Raw genomic sequence first — 20,981 nt, 5'->3', positions numbered from 1 at the left:
ACTGATCCATGTTTTTGTAGCGACTCCATTCCTTAAACTGTATCATCATCAATAGCTTTGGCTTTAATCAGGACATTCAGACACGATTACTTTCAATTGATTGTTAAAATCTAACAGTTAGGTTACATCTGAATGAACTCTCAAACTGATAGGGATATTGTATATATTGGAAACTGATTGTATACCAAATCTCACATTTTTTAAGATTGTCTGTATTTTTCATGATGGGATGCAACAGGGCCAAACCTTGTCTCAAGTCTATTCGCCTTTTAGTGACTAACTTTGTCAGGTATTTTGTAGTAGCTAATATATCAACTTTTGTCAATATTTAAAGGTTGACTTGCACCAAAATTCACATCACAGTTATTTGGTATCAAAAGATTCACCATGTCTTACTCTGTTGTAGGTGAAAAATATGTGAAAATGTGATTACAAGCTCTTAAAAGCTAAAAAACGAAAAGCCGCCGTAGATTGGAATCAGCTTATTTCTCTGACGTTGTCATTGCATTTGGTTATTGTTATAGCACATGATGTTCTTACATGAATTGAAAGGCCAATAAAAGGCTCAATATAAAACTTCTTGTAGCACTAGTTTATGACCAATTTACTCTAAAATTTACTCCAGTTAATGAATGAAATATGTTGAAACATGATTAGATCTTTGGACTACTTATTAAATATAAACAATAAATACAACAGACCGTGTTAAAAGTTTCGAGAGATAATTATGACAACCCTGTTTTTTAAGTTCAGCTAAATAGAAATACTTACCACTGCCTTATTAACAAGTTTAAGTAAAGTTAAAGGTTATGCAACAAACTTGTAAGTCATCTGAGCTGAGAATTGTTAACTGCAGGGTTTTCCAACTCGTTCTATGGAGCCTGTTGATGACCGACCAATTGGTCCTGGACGAGAAGGAGAGGTAAGTTCATTTTTTTCTTACTACCATAACTTGCTTTTCATATTCAGGCTTCAGCTGACTTCTGACTGTTGGATTTGATTCTGATGTTATAAACCTGTGTAATAATTACCATTTTACTACTACCGTATCTTCTACTCTGCATCTAGCAGAGTCGAAGATGCAGTAGTAGAAAAATGAGTTTTAACCATAATTTCATTGAATCAGCTTAACTCTAATACTTTGTCAATCAACACAACTGCTTTAGCTTTTCCAACATTATTTTGTTCATTTCCATTTTTTATTAGGCTTCATATTTTTTCAAACTACTCGCCAACAGTCAAATGGCGCCTGTGTAGAAGTTTGAAACTTTTACTTTGGTTGTTGATGGTGTAGCATTTTAGCAAAATAATGGAAATTACTATCTTTTAGTGTTGCTTTAGAAGTTCTACGGTATTCTTGTTGTTCTTCTTCGAAACCTGTAGTTTTAATATACGAGTTTCTTTGAATATGATTTTCTTTCCAAAGAATTTTCTCTTTTGGAGCATTTTTTCTTTGTCGGAAGCTCCAGGTGCTGGACAAGTGATAGATGTACACTTATGTATAGTTTTCTTTTTTCAGCAGATTGTGTCTCATCTTCAAATTGTAATAAAACAGAGCTTACACCTAACTACCCTACAGGAGGAAATTATTCGCGGAGTTAAATTTCATGAAAATTGTCTTTGCATGCATATTCGTGGACTAGTTTATTTGCGGATGAACAAATTTCGTGAATAAATTAATAAAATTTATAACTAAATAATTTAATACTAATAAATTAATAAAAGATCTTATATATATTATATTATATATTTTATATATATTATATATAATATTTAGTGTTAGAGGTTGATAGAGTTGATTTCAACTTAAACAGCTGCAGGAAAGATTTTTGCAATGATGATCCTATGCTGAACTCCAAACGACTTGTGACAACCTTGAATAATCTTTTAAAAATGTGTGATGCGTGGGCAATGAGCTTAACTCAAAGCCTTGGCAATGATTTTAAAAAAGCTTGGAACTCAGCTCCGTTTACTATCTACGCCTAGCAGCAAGTTTTTAATTTGAGGTAGTAGTTACTCTCCTTTGTGTTAAAAATATAACTATTTATTACCGGATTTCAATATTCGCGGAATTGACTGAACGAAAATTTGTGAATTATTAAATCTATCAAATTATGTCATCTGTAAGGGTATGAATAATTATGTTCTACCCAATGTTTCATGAAATAATTTAGAACCGCAGAGCTTTTTTAATAATGAGGTGTGTTTAGCGTGTTAGTTACTTTCCAATGATTCAATTTTTCTTGCTAAAGTTGCTCACAGGCTTTTTGGAGGTCTGAAAAAGATTGAGGCAAATTTTGATAGTTTTCCAAGTTTCTGTATAAATAATTTAACGAGAAACACTTATTACATCGAGTAATCTGGAAACACTCACCATTGACCAATGAACTTTTATGCAGATAAATTTTGTATATTTTCCTATTATTATTGTTTTTTTCTCTTTTTCTTAAACCTAATGTATTATAAATTACAGGACTTACTCTAACATACTAGAGAGGGATTGTGCTAGACAGAGTAGTTTTGTTGCCTGTGCTGACGTTTTAGCCTGTCCATTTCATCTTTGTGCTTCCTTGTATTACATTAACAGCTAAGATTCATGTCTTTTCACTGCTTCTGAACCCTAGTTGTTACAGTGATGAGCTTATGCTTATTGCTAGTGTTTTTAGTAGGTGGCTGTTTATTAGGTGTATTGAAGTAGATGGATTTAAAGTTGATTGAAGGAATTTTGCAACACTGATATTTAGACCCTGTACATGAAAGGGTTAAACTAAACCCTTCTACTTTAGTCGCATAGGTTAACAAGGCAATGTTATAGCTAGTTGACCTCCTAGATGAGATGCGTATGTAACTGATATGTAACTGATTTATTAGTACAACTGTTGTTGTTTATTTCACATCTCATGATGAGTCGGAGCGCTCAAGTGATGCAGTACTGGTAAAAATCTGTCTTAGGTTTTGATTTATTGAGTATGAAAGAATGAATTGACCACTGATTTGAGTTCTAACACAATTATGATAAACTAATGTTAGTAACTCTCCCATCTGTACTAGTAACGGTCAAGTGGGTCAGTCATTTTTTTGTTAAGCCGAGTAATCACAGTATATATGTGAATGTCTTCCGGTTGGAAACTGATTTTTTCTGTTTCTTTTATCTTGACAATCAGCTGAGTTTTGTGTCAGTCAGATGTGAGCTAACACATTTATTTCCCAGCTTTTTGTGAATACTTTTTGAAGATGTTGTTTTGTATTTGGCAATCCTACATGTATTTACATTATTTTGCTTTACAAAACATGTTAAAATAGGCTAAGACAGTGTGCAGAGAATGAACATTTTTAGCTCATCATTGAAGAGCCTTGACTGAAAACACATTTACTAGTATACTAAACTAGTCCAGCTGTATGTATTTTGTAGCTGTATTTAGTTACTGTCATCAGCTCTGCTCATTCAGAGTGTTTTAATGATTAGCCAAATTATATTCTTCAGGGTATGCTGTGCGAAGTCTCCTTAAGTTTTTTGTTAAAAATTAAGAAAAATACCCTCTTATTTATTTATGGACTACATTACATTTAGGCTAAAAATCTCATCTACTTAGTAGAGAAAAGATGCCAGCAAATTTTGATATTCTTCAAAGTAGTTTGCCGTTTATAAGGTGTATTAAAGTAGATAGATCATCAGTTGGATCGAAAGACTTTTGTATCACTAATATCAGGACTCTGTAAGTGAAAAAGTTAAACTGAACCTTTTTACATTAATCTCATAGGCTGAAAGAGATCTGTTACAGCCAACTGACACCCTAGATAAAATGCATAGTAACTATGTTATTCTCCTGATCGATTTTATTAGCCAAACCATTAATATTGAACGATTTTGAAGGCTTCATAGAAATGTTTACTTAAAGATGTGATTGCGTCAAATTTTAGTTAATTTTAAAATAAAGTTCTTTTCATCTATTAGTTGATATGTTGTTTGTTGAGTCAAAAAATCTCATTGTCAAGATATTTGAAGATTAAAATTGACAAAAATTGATCGCGGTAAAAATCTTAGGACAAAAAGACATGCCCAGGCTTGCCCAAATGATGTAACTAGTTATACAACCCCTCTGTATCTCTCATATTCACATCGGCTATTGTGATAAAAGTCTAGTTCTACGCACCTCAATTGGCATATATTTTATTTTGTATTTGATTATGTTGGCTAGAATAAAATTTTAAATTCAGCTACAGATATATTATTATAAATGTCTCAAATGCCTCAAGTAAGGGAAATTAAAAACTTGTCATATCAGTTTCCTCTAAATGCTGTGTAAAAGTTTTAGTATTGACTGCCATTCTAAAATTCTACGAGTCTGGTAATTAGGTCATCGAGTTAACTTATTTCATTGTGGCCTTTGTATCAGCTAAGTTATCAGGTGCCACCCATACCAAAAACTAGCTACTAAATAAAATAAGCACGCCGCCATCTTTGAAAACAATATGTTCGAATATATGACGGAACCAACTGCATTCCAAAAATTCATGTATAGTCAACGTTATCTAGTCATTATTAGTATCAATTTGCAAAAAATAGTTACTGGTCACATTCGATTTGTTAATTCAAGTACAAAACAAATGGTTTTATGAGTTGACCAAAATAGTGAACGCCAAACAACGTCAATTTTGTTGAAATCAATTAACCTTCCAACTCTGTCAAAGAATTAATAAAGCCATTTTTGCACCTGGCTGACAGTTTGTGGACTCACCTGTTTTCACTTAGTAGGGTGGAGCATAAATATTTTTGAACTTAATATTTGGTCGGCTGGAATTGAGTGGAGCTATGCAAAAATACTTGTCAAACCAGCTTTGATTACGCTTTATAAATCCTTATCACGCGAGACCTTTTCCCTTTTTATTTTTAATGTGGATATTATTTAATATTTGTTGATATTATAGTTTGCTACAGATTTAACTTTTATAGGTAATTCACAGATTTTGACACATTTATGCATTGTATGTTTTTTGTAGATTCCTTTAGATAATCAGCCTTCATCAGCATTTGTAAGTATATTTATGAACATAGTTGATTATTTATATTTATGCATCTATATTTTCAGTTCACCTTACTAGGAAGAATATATTGAAATGTTTTAAAAATGTTAAGTGTATTCCACACAGCCAAGTTGTAAGTTGTTTGAATGGAATTGTTTTAATCAATTGCAGCTTCATTCCACTATTTCTGTGGATCGCGTTGAGGGTGAGCTGACTAGTTTTGACCCTGCACATAAAGAACAGGTAAAGTTAGTTTGTATTCTAATCATCACCACTTCCTTTTTTCATTCAGGCTTTAGTCGACTTCTGGTTTTGAGATGGTAGTCTTATGCTCTAAAGTGTTGTAACAGTGTACCAACTTCTTTAGTTAGTTGTGTTGCTACGCTTGTTGAGAAAACTTGGCTTTGCTTTAAATCAGCTTTGTCCTTTTACAGGCAAATTGTTGACCATATTTTGGCCTCTTTTTGTGCTGGGCTGAAATGATATTAAATCTTTGTATGCAATAAATCTATCAATTAACCCCCAACTTTTCAAAATTCTGTTAATAAATACATGTATCTATTGAGAAACCAAAATTCATCTCTACCAGCTTATATTTATTGCTTACAATTAACCTGTGATGGCATTATAGCTTGTGTCCTGCTTTGCAATCTGTTGGAGCTTTCAAATTTGTATTTCATTTTAAATTTAAAGACATGTTTTTATTTTATATCTATTAGGCAAACATTGTTAAATATGCTTTATGCAGTATTCAACAATGCTGCATAAAATCTCATTAGACTTATTGATATGTTTGCTACAGTTTGCAGCCAAAAATAGTTATTTATGTGCAATAGAAGAGGAGTTACAAGCATCGATCCATTGTACGATTAAATTACCAAAATGACGCTATCAAATAGTATACTACAAATCTGAAAATTTATATTTTATATGATCATAGTCTATCAAATGCTACAAATATATATTCATGAGCAAGTGATATAAATGAACCACACTTATAATACGTGCAGAAATAAAAATTTACGTTTTTGTAACCAAAACATTTGCATCGTTTGCTCAACTGTCGCTACAACAAATGTTTCAAAAGTACTTTGAATATCAAATGAAACGAGTTTTTAAATTTTAAAAAGAACCAAAAAATAAGTTTTTACTTCAGCGTATTTTAAGCAAACAATACTTTTAGCGCCTCTTACATTGACTATAAATACGCCTACTCATATAGACTATTAAAAGTTGAAACATAAGGCATCAATAAATTGCGAAGAATCCGAATCGTGTGAAACCTAAAAATAAAAAACTTGATTTTAATTATAAGCTTAAAGATCTAGCGTCCAAACTTAGTGATGAGCTTGGAGATTTTGCATCCAAATCTTGTGAGCCTACGTAGAAAATGCATCTTTCATCGACATCAATTTTTGCAGCTGTAGTGTATACATTGTGGCAAAACTTTAATGACCCAAAACCTCACGTAATAACACCACAATCTCAAGTCTCACAACCTAATAATGGATGGTGATAAAGAGATGGTGATAAGACCTGGAGAGACCCTTCAGATAATGGTGTTTTAACAGCAGTGGGAATAATAGGATTTATATACGCATTGACAAAAACGGTTTTTAAAAATAAACCCATGAAAATTAACCCAGAAAGCCTCGTGATGCTGAGCTCAGAAATGGTGGCGAGTACCTTTGTTATTGAAAAGTTGCAAAATAATGGACCACAGAGTGTTATATAGAAATGATGCAAATTTTTATATTTAATAATAATCTAAAAATTATTCTATATTAATATCAATACTTTTTGTATCAAAAAGTATGACTTGTGGCTGTTTGCTCGTAAGTTTTCTGTTTTTAGCACTTTGTTATGTGTAAAAGGTGGCTGATACTTGTTCAGTTTTATCTCATCAATCAAATACGCACCTGCAAACCAAATCGGATCAGTTACTCTATATTTATTGTCTCTGGCTCCTCTTGGTTCGTATAAATATTGCATAATCATGTCAATCTCATCTGAAACCTTTTCATCTTTATACTCCGGTTGTGTTAGAATTTTTAGTTTAATATCTATTGCTGCATATTAATCATTCTAGTTTCTTCACCATTTATTGCTTTTATTTCCTCAAGAAGTTTATTGACCTACTCAAAAATAGTTCAGTCAGTTTTAAGTTGTTTGCTGCATTGGTGAGCAAACAGCTTTTTTAATAAAGTCTTACTAAATATCTTTACTAACGCGACTTTTTTTTGTCTAAACACCTTTGAATATTTTGGTATATATATATTTTAATATATAATGGTATTATGATCTTTCATCAACTTGATAAACTTACCCATAAATTTTCAACCATAGTTACACATGAGTTTAGCAAAGATCTAGATTATATTTTTTGTATAGCCTTTGAGGATTCACCAGCAGTGTTTGTTTTGGTAGGTTCAGCTTTTTTGCAGCGAGAAGCAATATCTACTACAGTAATACTTCAACTTACGAGTGCTCCAACGTATGAGAAACTTGAGATACGAGTCAGCTTTTAACCATGTTTTTGCACTAACATACGAGCCATGTTTGAGATACGAGCATGTGAGTCAGTTGCCAAGTATGCCGAAGGTGTTTTATGAGAACAGCATCACTCTGTATTTTTCAACTGCTCAGGTTATACCTTTGTACCGTGTTTTTGTGCGAGATTTTCAGTCCAGAATTATGTGAATTAAAAGTACTCTGCGTTGACCGAAAGTTTGCCAGTAAAATGAAAGATAATGAAAAAAAGCAAATGATAACAGTTGATATTAAACGGAAAATTATCGAAAATATGCAAAATTTGTATGTGTGGTTGAGCTAGCTCAGCAATATGACAGAAATACATCCACAATTATCAAACAGAAAGATTATATTCAGGGCATTTAATTCACGAAAGGACTAACCACAGTTTTTAAACGGCGCAGCGATTTTCACGACCACTGATGGAGAGACTGCTCAGGCATTGGATAAAAAGATAAGCAATTGGCCGGTGACAGCGTAACTGAACGATGCTACGTGAAATGGCCGGTGCTATCTATCAACTATAAAAAAATAGACATTCGGACAAGTTGGCTAGTGGCTGTACATTAATCCTTTGTGACGACACCTGTGATCGTCCTAATCGCAACATGTTGAAAGGGCGACAAAGGCCAACGTATTTAGAGATTTATCTTAAAACGGCCGGCTAGTCGTGAAAGCGAAACAAAGGAAAAATTTAGCTAACCAGCGAGAAACTTGAAACTACAAACGCCGAAGAAATTTTAATTACGTTAAGTTAAAAATGAAAGTTTGCTTTTAGGTTTGCTTCTGAGTTTGTCTTTTAAGACATTGATAAAATCCAAATTTATCAAAGTCAACTGTTGTAATGAAGGATAACTTATATCTGCCTCACTGGCAAATGCTAGCGTTAGCTGCTATTGTATGTATTTAATTTTACATTTTAATTAGTCAAATTTTCTTGTATTATTTTTAATTGTTGCTTTTTGAAAGCATGTAGTAAATTAGAACAATAACCAACATGTTCTTTCTGTTACAATATCTTGTTTTGAGTGTTTTATTTGCATTTTTTAGAGTATGGAAACCAATCAATATATATTTAATTGTTGTATATATAAATAAATTGCACCAACATGCGAGTATATTAACATACGAGCTCAGTCTCGGAACGCATTAAGCTCGTAAGTTGAAGTATGACTGTATAGTTAAAGCGTATTTGTATTTACCATTTTGGGGTAACTATACAACATCCACTGATGGGTATTATTTGGTTTGCTCTTATTATAATAAGAATATTTAACAGTCTTCGGTTTACGTTTATAAATTTGATATATCAGTTGTCGATCAACGCTGTATTCGCTTTCTTTTCAATTTAGGAAACCTTTTTGCGTAGCTTGCTAGAGGCTAAAACACCTTTTTGATAGCCAGCTAAACAGTTTTTTTTTTGCATTTTCTCCATTTATTGTGAATATGCTTTAAATTCACATAAATTTCCTTTGAATTTATGTAAATATTTTTTAAATTTAAACGATTTTTATAAATGTTGTAACTTTAATACCATTTCTATGCCGTAATTATCTATTAGTCACCTATAGAATTTCATTTAGTTAAATGATAGATAAAAGTGTTTGTTTTTTAAGAACATTTTGTCTGAGTGAGTTTTGCTTAATCTATACTTGTTTTCTACTGAGGATGTGATTTTATACCATCATGTGAAACTTGTAATAACTAGAAACTCAATACTACAAGACTTTGATCTCTAAGTTCTGGTGGTAAATGAGGTTATTTTTTATATCTTTAATAAAGTATTCTCCGTCTAGGTTCTATTTACCAGAATTTATTTAAACAGGTTGTTCATTTCCTAGTCTTGGTTTATGATCTTGCTCTTCTCTTAGTTTCAGTTCACAATCTTGCCATTGTTACAAAAATATATCTTCATTATGGAAAAAACTAAATCGAAAACCTTTTTATAGAATTCATAAATATAAATTCAGGCATTGATAGTAACTTTATCATCTATTAGTTAATAATTAGCACGCAATATAAAGTGAGAAGTGTGTCTGCTGACATCAGATTTTTGTTGCGGAGCCGTTGTATTTAAATCTTTTGCCAAATGTAGCTTGATCAACTATGTATTTCGGCATAAAAAGCTTTTAATTTTTCTTTACTATCGTCATTTGTAATTGTGATGATATACGAATTGTACTTAACTAGTTAACTTGGGGTTTACTAATGCGGTGGTTTAAAGAGTGGTTTAATTTAAATTAAGTTTGTAAATCGGTGCAGGAGCCACTTTAAATTCGGTACCATTTACTATCTTACTATCCACGCTTAGGCTATTCATTATAAGTTACGCATACTACCAAAAATTGGCTAGAGTAGTATGCTATATGGAGATTTGACTTACATGTACATTTGCTGTAATTACATCCATCTTATATAATCCATATTTTATTTCTATAAAAATCTTTATTTTTTAATCCTATTTTTTCATCACTATAAACTTGAAATATTTTTTGTGGTCACTGAGTACAAAAGGTCATCTAGTGCAAAGCGAGCCCGAACCCCCCCCCCCCCCTCCCCATATAGCATACTACTTGGCCGCAATGATGCTATTAAATGATAGTTTACAAATCTGTAATTCATAAGTTGTATAACAATAATCTATCAAATCCTAAAAATAGATATTCAGGAACAAATAACATAAACAAGCCATACTTATAATATATGTATAACCCAAAATTAACTTTTTTGCAACAAAAATATTTGCATCATTTACTTCGTCAGCTGCATTCTGATTGTTGTTTTCGTTTGGCCCTTTTATTTTCTTTTAGCTGTTTAATATCTTCCACATTGTATTTTAACTTCAACTCTATTCTGAACTTTTTAACTGGTTGATATTAGCCTCCAAACTATTTTTTAGCTGAGCAAAACTTTTATGCATTGCTATTTAGAATACACTTGCCATAATAAAAATAAAGAGAAACCATGTGTAATTTTGCATATGCATGCTAAGTAGAAGTTGTAGACTCAGCATGTAGTACATATTCCATCGTAAATGTTAAAGGGTTTTTACATTCGTCGAAGTATCACGACCTCGTTAAACAAGAAACTAATTTTTGCCTGATACAGTTATTAATTATTACTATAGTGTTGCTTTTAAAGTTTTAACCATAACCGTAAAGCATTAGAGGTAAAAAATGATCTTTGATACAAATATTAAAAACAAAAATTTAACTGTTATTAATTAACCTACTCATAATTATATCTTTTCTAGTAAGAGTGAAATAACTTGTTTTGGTTTTGTTAAGAAAATCCTAACCAATCAGAGTAAATTATTGTGCGGATGTCATCTGGTTAGAAACTTACTTGTTTGTGTTTGTTCATCGTTATAATTAACAGAGCTTTAATCATATAAATGAGACCAAACGTATTTACATCCCAACATTTTTTGATTATCTAACGCCATTATGTGTTTTAATTATTAAGTGTTATTTGGTATTTTGATATTGTTTAAGCTTAATTTTAATAATTTTATGTAAAAAATGTTACATCGATAAAGGCAATCTGCAAAGTCCTTGATGATTGCTGATGAATTTCTACAGTACATGTTCTTGGACGAAATAAACCGAATGAATTTTTTCTGGTACTTAGTTTATCTTTAGCTTGGTTTGTTTTAATAAAATTTTTTTTACCACTTTCATTATTTACTTGATTCTTGTAGAACTTAAACTAAACAGTTGGAAAGATGCAAAAACTCTTACAATACTTGTTTAAATTGTTTAAAAACTCCAAGCCATGCTTGGTTGATTGCTTAAGTATGACTTGAACATTGGCAAGATATTTGTGGTCTGGTGAGAAACAAAAAGGCTTCATACTTTGGAACTTTTTCTCGTTTCATATCTCAATTTTTTGTGACTAGAGGTCAAGATACTTGGACTAGTTAAAACAACATCTCATTATGCTTTCAGTGTAATTTTCTTTAATTTTTTTGGTAGCATTTTGCGTACAAGCAACTGAAAACAAATATTGCGAGTTTGACGAACCACCAAAATAATTTGGCAGTTTGCCTAGTAATTCTGTAAAGCATTATAAAATGTGTCTTCAGTTCTTAAAAATGGTAAGCTTACATTAGGCGTGTACATCAGGTGTGTACGAGGCGTGTTTGGTGTTTCCGCTTAGTGCTTTTTGCCTTGCTTTCACTTTTACTTTTAGTCGACCTTTTTAAAACTTTTTTCAAACTGATTCAATGGGAAATACTGTCTAGTGCTGTTCTCAAAAACAACTTCTCGTATACTTGACCATTTAGTGGCTATTGAGAACCGTTTCGTATGCTCGTATTTCAAAGGTTTTTTATATTACAAGGCAGAAAAATGATCAAAATTTTTTTTGTATATCAAGTTTCTTGTATGTTGAGACACTTGTATGTCGAGGTATGACTATAGTTAGAACTATTTGAAAATGCCTCATTATGCTTTTAACTTAATTTTACGTAAATTTTTATATGTTGCAGCATGCAGATGAGCAACTGGCTGCACACAAAGAAATTTATGACAGACTGCCTATTGCACATTTGCAACATTATAAATCGTTTTTGGAGTGTTTGAAAATGGTAAGCTCACATCAGACCTGTATACATATCCAATCACTCAAAAGACCAATGAGTCAAAGCAGCACTGTGGCAGTTGAAGGTATTGGCTGGAAAGTTTCAACAACAGGGAATCAAATAGATACTTTGGTTAGAGCACTTTATCAAAATTTAGTAGTTCTTTGTATTAAATCTGCAACTTTTCTTTTAACTTTTTTAATTTAAAGTTTTTTTTTAAACACCTAAGTACATAAAACTTTCGAGACATTCTTTTAAATTTTGTCAGAAGTGAAACACGTTTTACAAACGGGCGGTATGTGTTATGTCTGATTTCTATAATGGTATAGCTAAACATTTGTAAAATTTAGAGACACATGGAAGGCTACAATGATTACATGTGTTTTAAGTAATTTTTTCAAGTGTTCATTATTTGAACATGGTAGTCATTGACTAGGACTCAATTTTACCTGGGACTAAGATCAAATCTATTGGGTTGGTGAGTCATTTTGTTTACCATTATTATGACTGCGTTATTGCTAGAGAACCTCGGGTGGGTGCTCCTATATTGTTCTAGTAGTGAGATATGTATTAGTATATCATATTAGGCTAGTTTTATATGATGTAGAGTGTACTGTAATGGAGCTATTTACTACAGCATAAACTTCAGTAACCAAAGCTATAACTCTAAGGCATAAAAATCACTTTGCTGTGTACTTGAAGATTTTGTCTTGTTTGGAGTCGGCTTTTCAGCTTTGCAATGGTTTTTCTTCAAATTGTACAGTTTAAAAATATATGAATGTTGTTATTACAGTTAAAAAGGCGTACAAGCGAAGCAGCAGTAAATTACTCTCCTGAGTCTTCACCACCATACAGTATGGCAGAAGATAATGGTCGACAAATACCAAAGGTGAGTTTGCGTTTTCTAATGTGCATAGCGCCATTTAGCAAGTATGTAAGTCTGTATATAGTCTACATTGTCTACATAGTCACACAGCTATATGAATCCCTGAGTCAATTATTTAAGAATTCCAAAAAAGTTTTTTGTATTTTTTATCTTACTTATTTTCCTGAACTTTGTTCTTTTGAGTAAAATCTGAATTTCACTGAATCTGCTTTTTTTGGGCTAAGAATATTTTACCTGACAGAAAATATTTTATGATTTTCGTGTTTCTTAATCCCTAAACTTTTAATCGTTTGGCTGCTTTTTTTAATCTTAAAATTCTTATGCTGGCCTCCAAAACTTTTCCCATTAACACTTGTTCATTGCTTTTTAAAGATTTTTCAATTTAACAAGAAATGACTTGTCACTATCAAATACGGAGTTGTTGAGTTCAATTTGCAATTAAAAGATAAAATAGGACAATAAAAACTTGAGGTTGAAAACCTTTTTAAGTATTCTAATATCCTAAAAAGGCTATCTAACAATGTATGCATTTTCACATAATATTTCTAACTTGCTGAATTTTACTGTATGATTGTCTTCTGAACCTAAAGATATTCAAGCTTGCATTGACTCATTTGTTATGCCAACTTTTTGTTAATAATTCCTGGCATCTGTTATAATCTAGAGGGTGAATCCCATTCCCTTGACATCAACAAGCTATGGTCGAGGTCGTTAAATGGTCAAAGATCAGGTTAATAATTAGTAAGAACATTCTGCTTTTTGTCATCTTGTTTTGTTTTAATAGCTTGTCAGTTTTCCAAAGCCTTCCTCACTTATGATCACTTATTAGCTTATTAGCAATATCAACTTATAACTCGAGTTGACTAGAAAACGAATACCGGATTGGTAAGATTGGCAACCGATATATCAAATTTATAAAACTAAACCAAAAATATAAATGTATTCATTATAATCAAAACAAACCAAATCATACCCATCAGTTGGATATTTTTTTATCAATGGTAAATACAAATACGCTTAAACTATAGTAAATACTGCTTCTCACTATAAAAAAGCTGAACCTACTAAAACAAAAACTGGTAGTGAAGCTTCAAGTGTTATACAGAAAATATACTCTAGATTTCTGCTAAACAACCCAACAACGATCACGTGTAACTATGGTTGAGAATTTATGAGTAAGTTTATCAATTTGATGAAAGAACATAATACCATGATATATTTATAGATCTTATGCAAACCTCTATGCAAATGATCCAATTTACTCTGCAGACAGATTGATCAGATAAAATCAATTGAAAATCAGCCACCTTTGTACACCTTTTGAGGTATTAAAGACAGTGCATTTACAAGAAAATAACTACAAGTTGTACCCTTTGATGCAAATGATCTTGACATAAAACTACTGTAGAACAATTTTTATGTTTTAAAATATAAAAAATTACACTATCTCCAAACAAAACTTGATAGTCTTTGTTTTGTAACTTTTTGTTACAAAGGCACTCACCGCCACTTTAGAACGCAACATCAGGAGGTTTTCTGGTTTAAAATCTGCAGACCTATTCTTGAAACCTATTTTTGTCCACACACATTGACATAATACTACCCCTACCGCCACTAAAACACCATCACGTGAAGCATTTACACCATTTTTTTACATTTATTTGTTGCACTTTATTATTATATATATAATGAAGTGCAACAAATAAATGCAAATGAATTCAAAAATTATATATATTTTTCATTGTTGCTTAGTGATATTCTTAGTTTATTACATTGCTTTCACTCATTGACAGTTAAAATGACCTTTTGCAAGTACATGTATTTTAGTCTCGAAAACCCAGTGAATATTTTCTCTCAAATACCTTGGTGCTGATATATAACATTGAATTATAAACTATGTACTGTAGTTAGATCGGCGTGTCATCCGCTGCTAAAACCATTTTTGCTAAGTGATGTATGGTGTTTGTTGAGATCTTTTTAGCACCAAAATTGTTGATAATAATTAAAAAATTTTACCCGACAATTTTCCACTCTCAGAATGTTATTTGATGAGATCTTCGAGATTGTCAACTAGATCACTGTCAACAACCACTTTACAACGACTCTGCCAAAAATGTAGGTTGTAGTCGTAAGTCCTATTATTTTTATTATTATTATTGTTATTGCGGTTTGGCGACTTATAATCATTTGATCAAATACATAAATAAATAAAATAGAATATATAAAAATAAAATAAATAAAAATAAAATAAATAAAAATAAAATAAATAAAAATAAAATAAATAAATAAAACTTAAATAAATAGATAAAAATTAAATAAATAAATAAAAACTAAATAAATAGATAAAAATTAAATAAATATATAAAATTTTGGTGCAATATTAAGATTGTGATAAGTTTTACTCGGATTTGTTCTGCCACATATTATTGCATCGTGAGGATGTCTTGGTAGCAATCCCTTCATTGATACTACTAAAATGAGTTACTGATCAATTCTTTTTAGTTGGCTGATGACAAATAATATTCATTTGTGGCTAACTAAAAACACAAAGGTTTTACAATCAGCAGTTGTAGGTTTTTTGCTAATTTTTAGCTCAATGTAATCTCACGATCGACGTCACTGAATCGTTGATCATCAATAGTTCTTAAGTTTATACCTAAACATTATTAGCCAATATAAAAAGGCTCTTGGTTGATTTGACTCTCGACCCACTTTTCGGTAATATTAAAATACCTTTTAGCATCCTGATACAAATAAGGAACTAGATAAGTCGAAGTAAGCAGATGATCAGCAGTACCATCAATATCAACTTTAATGTTTTTCATACTCGGTTACAAATAGTTGACAGTAAGGCTGTTGTTGGCTTTAACAAACACAGGTATTGCTCTAAGGCTTTTGAATGTGCATGTAGCATTACATTAATCCCAAAGTCTGATTATTTTTTACTTCTTTTGTCATATGCAAATTGTAGTTATTTACAATGTGCAAGTGATTCGAGTCTTTTTTATACGATACTTGCAGCTATACTAGGCTCAAAAATGTAGTCGTATTTTAGGAAAATGTTTTTGAGCATGTTCTTTTTTACTAGCTAGCATGAGCTGAAACTCTACATTGTTATGCATAACTAGCCAAGTAAAAGCCGCACTAGTTAGGAAAGACCTGAGGCTAAACACATATTTCTCTGTTGCTCGGTGTTAGTTTTGGCATTTCAACGACAAATTCATCGCTGGGATTCGTTTCTGATGGATTATAATTTACTCTGGCTTATACTTTATACTATTTTAGGCCTTGTCTATTTGTCATAGACACTTCATGATATAATTCTCCTGTATACATCTATTATATAAAATATGGAAACAGAAGGTAAAGATTTTAGTCACGATACATAAGACTTACCCAAAAAATCTATCACGGATCAGACATTTCATAATCCCGTATTCAAACAGCCCACAAACGTGGTAGACGGATTCAGCAAATAATATTAATTTTATTGTGAGACAATCAGGAATGCCAGATATAAACACAATTATTTGAACAAAAGCCCTTAATATTGTAACTCCAAAATTTAGACACCTGTTCTAGAGTATAATCGTTGATGAAAAGCAAATCACTGAGGCAAGTTAAATAATGCCATACCGCGAGCGTGTGCAAAACAAAATTACAACTCTCATCTCCTTCTAAATACGATTTCACTAAAAATCAAAGGCTAAATTTAACGGTAAAAAACTAATTTAATTCACGAGGATATAATAGTGTGCCATCCGAGGTTATTTACAAAATGTAGAAGAGGGAAGATGAAAAATCTAAAGTATTTGGCCAGTGATAGAAACGGAAAGATTTATCTAACAAGCGCGTCTTCAGAAAGTTTGTTAAACCTAACCCATTTAAACTTACGAATCAAGATAAACGCTATTTAGGTTTGTTCAGACCAATACTTACCGAGTTATTTTTTGTCACTATGTCTATATAAGTTGCATTTAAAATCTAATCATATTTATTCTTTGAACAGAATGTAAACTTTGCACTAAGATATACTGTAAAGGATCTGACTCCGGTAGCTGAGTCAGCTTTACTTTCTAACAAGGGAGTCGCAACCTGGGCTACTGGCTGACCTTGTCCGAGGCCTGATTGACCTGCCTGTGGCGGTCAAGTCAGTCCAAGACAAGAATCTAGTAGTCAGGCTTGCTCCGAAACCAAACCCCCGGCCTGCCTCTGGATCTCTATCCCAGGCTAGTCTGGATCCACTAATGGCTGGTCTTAAGACTGGATCTCTAGTGCCATGGCACACCCGATCGAGTCTAGACAAGGCCGTGGATCGCCTCCTAGCCTTCTTAGAGTCACCCTGGCAGTTCCGTCTGTTGGTTGCACTGAGCCTGCTTGTACAATCGGTGAGCCAACCAGGCAGGCGTCAATAGAAGCGGTTCGTATGAGTATATAGCAGTTTATTATCGATATCTTCAATACAAGTATGCACAAGTATGAGTGAAATCAAGCACACCTTGCCTGTCTATCGCGCTGGCTTATATAGCCAGCGCCTATCGTTTAACTCCGCCTACTGATCTATTTATATCACAAAGGAAATGCCAGATACAACATGATGGTTATGTAACAAAAAGGCAGTTCAGTAATACAAGGGCAGTTCAGTGATACAGTTATATAATAAAAAGGCAGTTCAGTAATACAAGGGCAGTTCAGTGATACAGTTATATAATAATAAAAAGGCAGTTCAAGCATGCAATAAGGGAATTTCGAGAGGTTCGGTTAAATGATAGTGCGGATATATATATGAGTGCAGTAAATAGTACACAGGCATGTCCCGGTCCTCCACACTCTCCCCCCCAATTGTTTGGCCAGGGGTGAACAATTAAGTGATCTCAGTGGAAACGCCGCGCTTGTGTTCTCAACCTCTGAGCTTCTACCCGGCATTCCTCGGCCATCCGGATATAACGTCGGTATTGGTCCTCTTCTCTTCCCGCTCTACGGTTGTTCTCTTCTCGCCGGGCCCGTGTGTTCTGGCCCTGGTTACCCTGCTGCTGGTAGGTTCCTTGGTCTTGCCATCGGCTTCGGCGTATACCCCAGCGATGTCGTCCGCATTGACGTGGATCTCCAGGGCAGTCTCGCTTTCTCCCGCTATCTCTGTCCCAGCTCCCTTAGGCGGTATGTTTATTTCCGGATTGATGAGTCTTGCTTCCCTCTGTTTTACCCTTGGGATTACGTACCCTTGAGACAAAGGCCTTTGGACCCGCTCCTCTCTTCCTCCGGTGGCTCGGCATCGGTTTAAATGGACGCGGAGGTCGGCTGGTCCGTCTCTCCTGTTGTCCTGGAGGGTCTCCGGTTCAGTACACCCCCTTTCTTCTGGTGACTCTGTCCTGGGTCGTTTTTGCCCCATCCTTCTACCTCGTACCCACCCGTTCCCATCCTTTATGGGAAGGCAGGTTCCAAACGGGGGGTACTCTGTCCATTTCATGTATGTACAAAAATCGGTGTACCACTCCTGATCTACTTGGTATACAATAGTAGGGTGTAGTCCGGAATCCTTGGCTTTCTTTTGATGCTTGTATATACTAAAGAATGATGATGAATTTTTCTGACATTTGCACCAGTAGCGCCAAAAGTGTTGCCGAATATGTCTCCTTACTACCCTACCGTCCTTGTTTTTGAAGCCACAGAGTCTGCACTCTCCCTTCTGGCGGTCTTCCGCGGCCTCCATCCTTGCGTAGGAAGTGGGGGAGTACCAGATATCCTCGGCTACTCCGTCGAGGGTCTCTCGGCTTTTTCTTCTCTCGGGCGGTCCGTTCACTTTTTGCTGATCGACCGGAATCGTTGTTAGGTTTATCGAGCAGGCTTGTACTGGTCCTGGTCGCGGTTGAGTATCCAGTCGGTGCCTCTGGCTAGTCTCTAGCGGAGGGCCACCCTGGAGTGGTTTACCTCTGCTCCTGACTTGGAAACTCTGGCCCTCAGAAGTTTGCCTGGCCTGTTTTGGCTTGGCTTTGTCCTGGGACGCCCTGTTCCCTATCATTTGCACCATCCTGGTAGTGGTTATCGCCGGTTCTACTGGCCTCGCTCCCTTATAGGCAATGGGTGCGATATTTTCCTTGGCTATATTATTCCCAGGTAGTTTTACCTGATCGACGTCTTGGTTCCCTGCCGTTATCTCAGTTCCCTCCAAGATCTCGTCCAATTCTGTTAATAATACCTGCAGTTCTGGATCCTCGATGGCGTTGGTTTCATCTGGAGTTGGTCTCATATTCGTGATATAGGTTTGTGGAGAGAGCTGGTTCTTCGTTAGTGCGCAACGGTTGAAGTGACTGGAGGCTGTCTCAGTTTCATAAGATGGCCGCTTTCCGGTCCTACCGTGCTCTTGTTCCTGAATTGTTCTATCGTTCGGAGTCTGCTGTCGAAGGCCTTCATTGCCGGATGGTTCTTCTCCTGTTTGGTTTTCTTCGTCTGCCTCCGTCTCTGTCCCCTTTCCCGGGATATTTCGGTCAGGTATGATTGTATCTGGTTGCCCCCCTCCGTGGCGGCTTGCGGCCATCATTTCTTCTAGTTCGGCAACCGACTCTTTTAGAATTGTATATTGAGACATCAGTTCTAAGTTCGTCCTCAGACCTTCCCTCTCTATCAAGGTCTCCAGTTGTTCCACCATAGCTTTGGTAGACTGATACCGTTCCCTGAGTTCGGCCTGTCTTTCTCTGGCTTCCGGTCCTTCTTCTTCAGGGTCGATTTGGTGGCACACAGTCTCGCCGTATCTGATAGGAGGACCCACCATTCGCCGTGGTCTCCCGTCTCGTCTTTCTCCCATACCATTTTCTGTTCTCCTGGGTTCTGTGTTTATTCGCACCTCTTCTTCAGCTGGTGCTGGTGTAGAAACTTTGGGTTGGGGCGGATCCCTTTGTTCGGTGACCCTGGAGTCGGAGGCCTCGTCGACTGCGGTATTGTCTGTCTCTCCTTCCGTCAACTCTTGTCCGGGGGGCTCCACCGGGGGTTCGGAACAGGGCCCGAGACTTGGTTCCTCTGGTTCCGCGTTGGTTATACCGGTTTGCTCTGTTGCCTCCCTAACCCCTCCGTTGGGATCGTGACTGCCCGAGGCAGACTCTCTTTCTCTGGCCAGGACCTCCAGAAGTCGTCTCCTGAACGTGTCACTGTCCATATCCGGGGGAGGTTCCATCCTCTCCTGCCGTGTTGGCGGGGGAGGCTCCCTTCCAGTGTACTCTACTGCGGGCAGCATCTCCCCTAACTCTTCCAGCCTCCTCTCTCTTCGTCCAGTGGCACCCCTCATGTTTGGCCTCCTGGAGGGTTCCTTAGTGGCCGGGGCTCGCCCATCGGCCTCTGGACACGCGTAGTATGGTTTTAATCTCTCTTCGTTCTGTACTGAGATTTGTCCTTGTCTCTCTACTTGGTACGTATGGTTGGGATTACACCTAGTGACTGTATAGGGTCCCTCATATTTGGGCTGTAACTTGGGGTTTTCTCCACGTCTACGTCTCTTGTTGACCAGCAGCACCAAGTCACCGGTCCCAAACGATGGGGGCTCTTCGTCGTCCTCCACCCGGATCTTTATTTGGCGGTCTCGGAGAATTTCATACGTTTCCTCCAGCCGGCTGGCCAGTTCCAGTACGTAGGGCTGTACCGCCTGGCCAGTGACTGCAACGGGGTCTGAGAGCTGGTCTGGCAATCGCAGTTCCCTGCCCATCATCATGTAATTCGCGGTTTCTCCCGTTGCGGAGTGGGGAGTGCCCCGGAAAGCCCTCATTATCTGTGGCAGCAACAAGTCCCACTCTGTAGGCCCACGGCGCAGGAGCAAGGCTCTCAAGGAATCTCCCAAGCTCCGATTGTTTCTTTCTACAATGCCATTCCCCTGGGGGTGGTATGGTGTAGTCCGTGTTTTGTCTACGTTCCATAGACTACATAATTCTCCCATGAGTTTAGACTCAAATTGAGCCCCTTGGTCGGAGT

General features: G+C 35.4%; 1 protein-coding gene across 1 annotated transcript in view; it reads left to right on the top strand.

Annotated features, from left to right (window-relative positions):
* The window catches only part of LOC137402353 (17S U2 SnRNP complex component HTATSF1-like), a 68,760-nt gene extending 51,624 nt beyond the window's left edge, over positions 1-17,136 (top strand). Inside the window, exons 3-5 of the mRNA XM_068088853.1 lie at positions 857-922; positions 12,933-13,028; positions 17,035-17,136. Coding sequence (XP_067944954.1) covers positions 857-922; positions 12,933-13,028; positions 17,035-17,136 — 264 coding nt within the window. The remainder of the gene's footprint in view (positions 1-856; positions 923-12,932; positions 13,029-17,034) is intronic.
* The last annotated feature ends 3,845 nt before the right edge of the window (positions 17,137-20,981 follow it).

This window comes from Watersipora subatra, chromosome 8 (genome assembly GCF_963576615.1).
Source record: "Watersipora subatra chromosome 8, tzWatSuba1.1, whole genome shotgun sequence".
Lineage (NCBI taxonomy): Eukaryota > Metazoa > Bryozoa > Gymnolaemata > Cheilostomatida > Watersiporidae > Watersipora > Watersipora subatra.
This window is presented reverse-complemented; position numbering and strand designations above follow the sequence as displayed.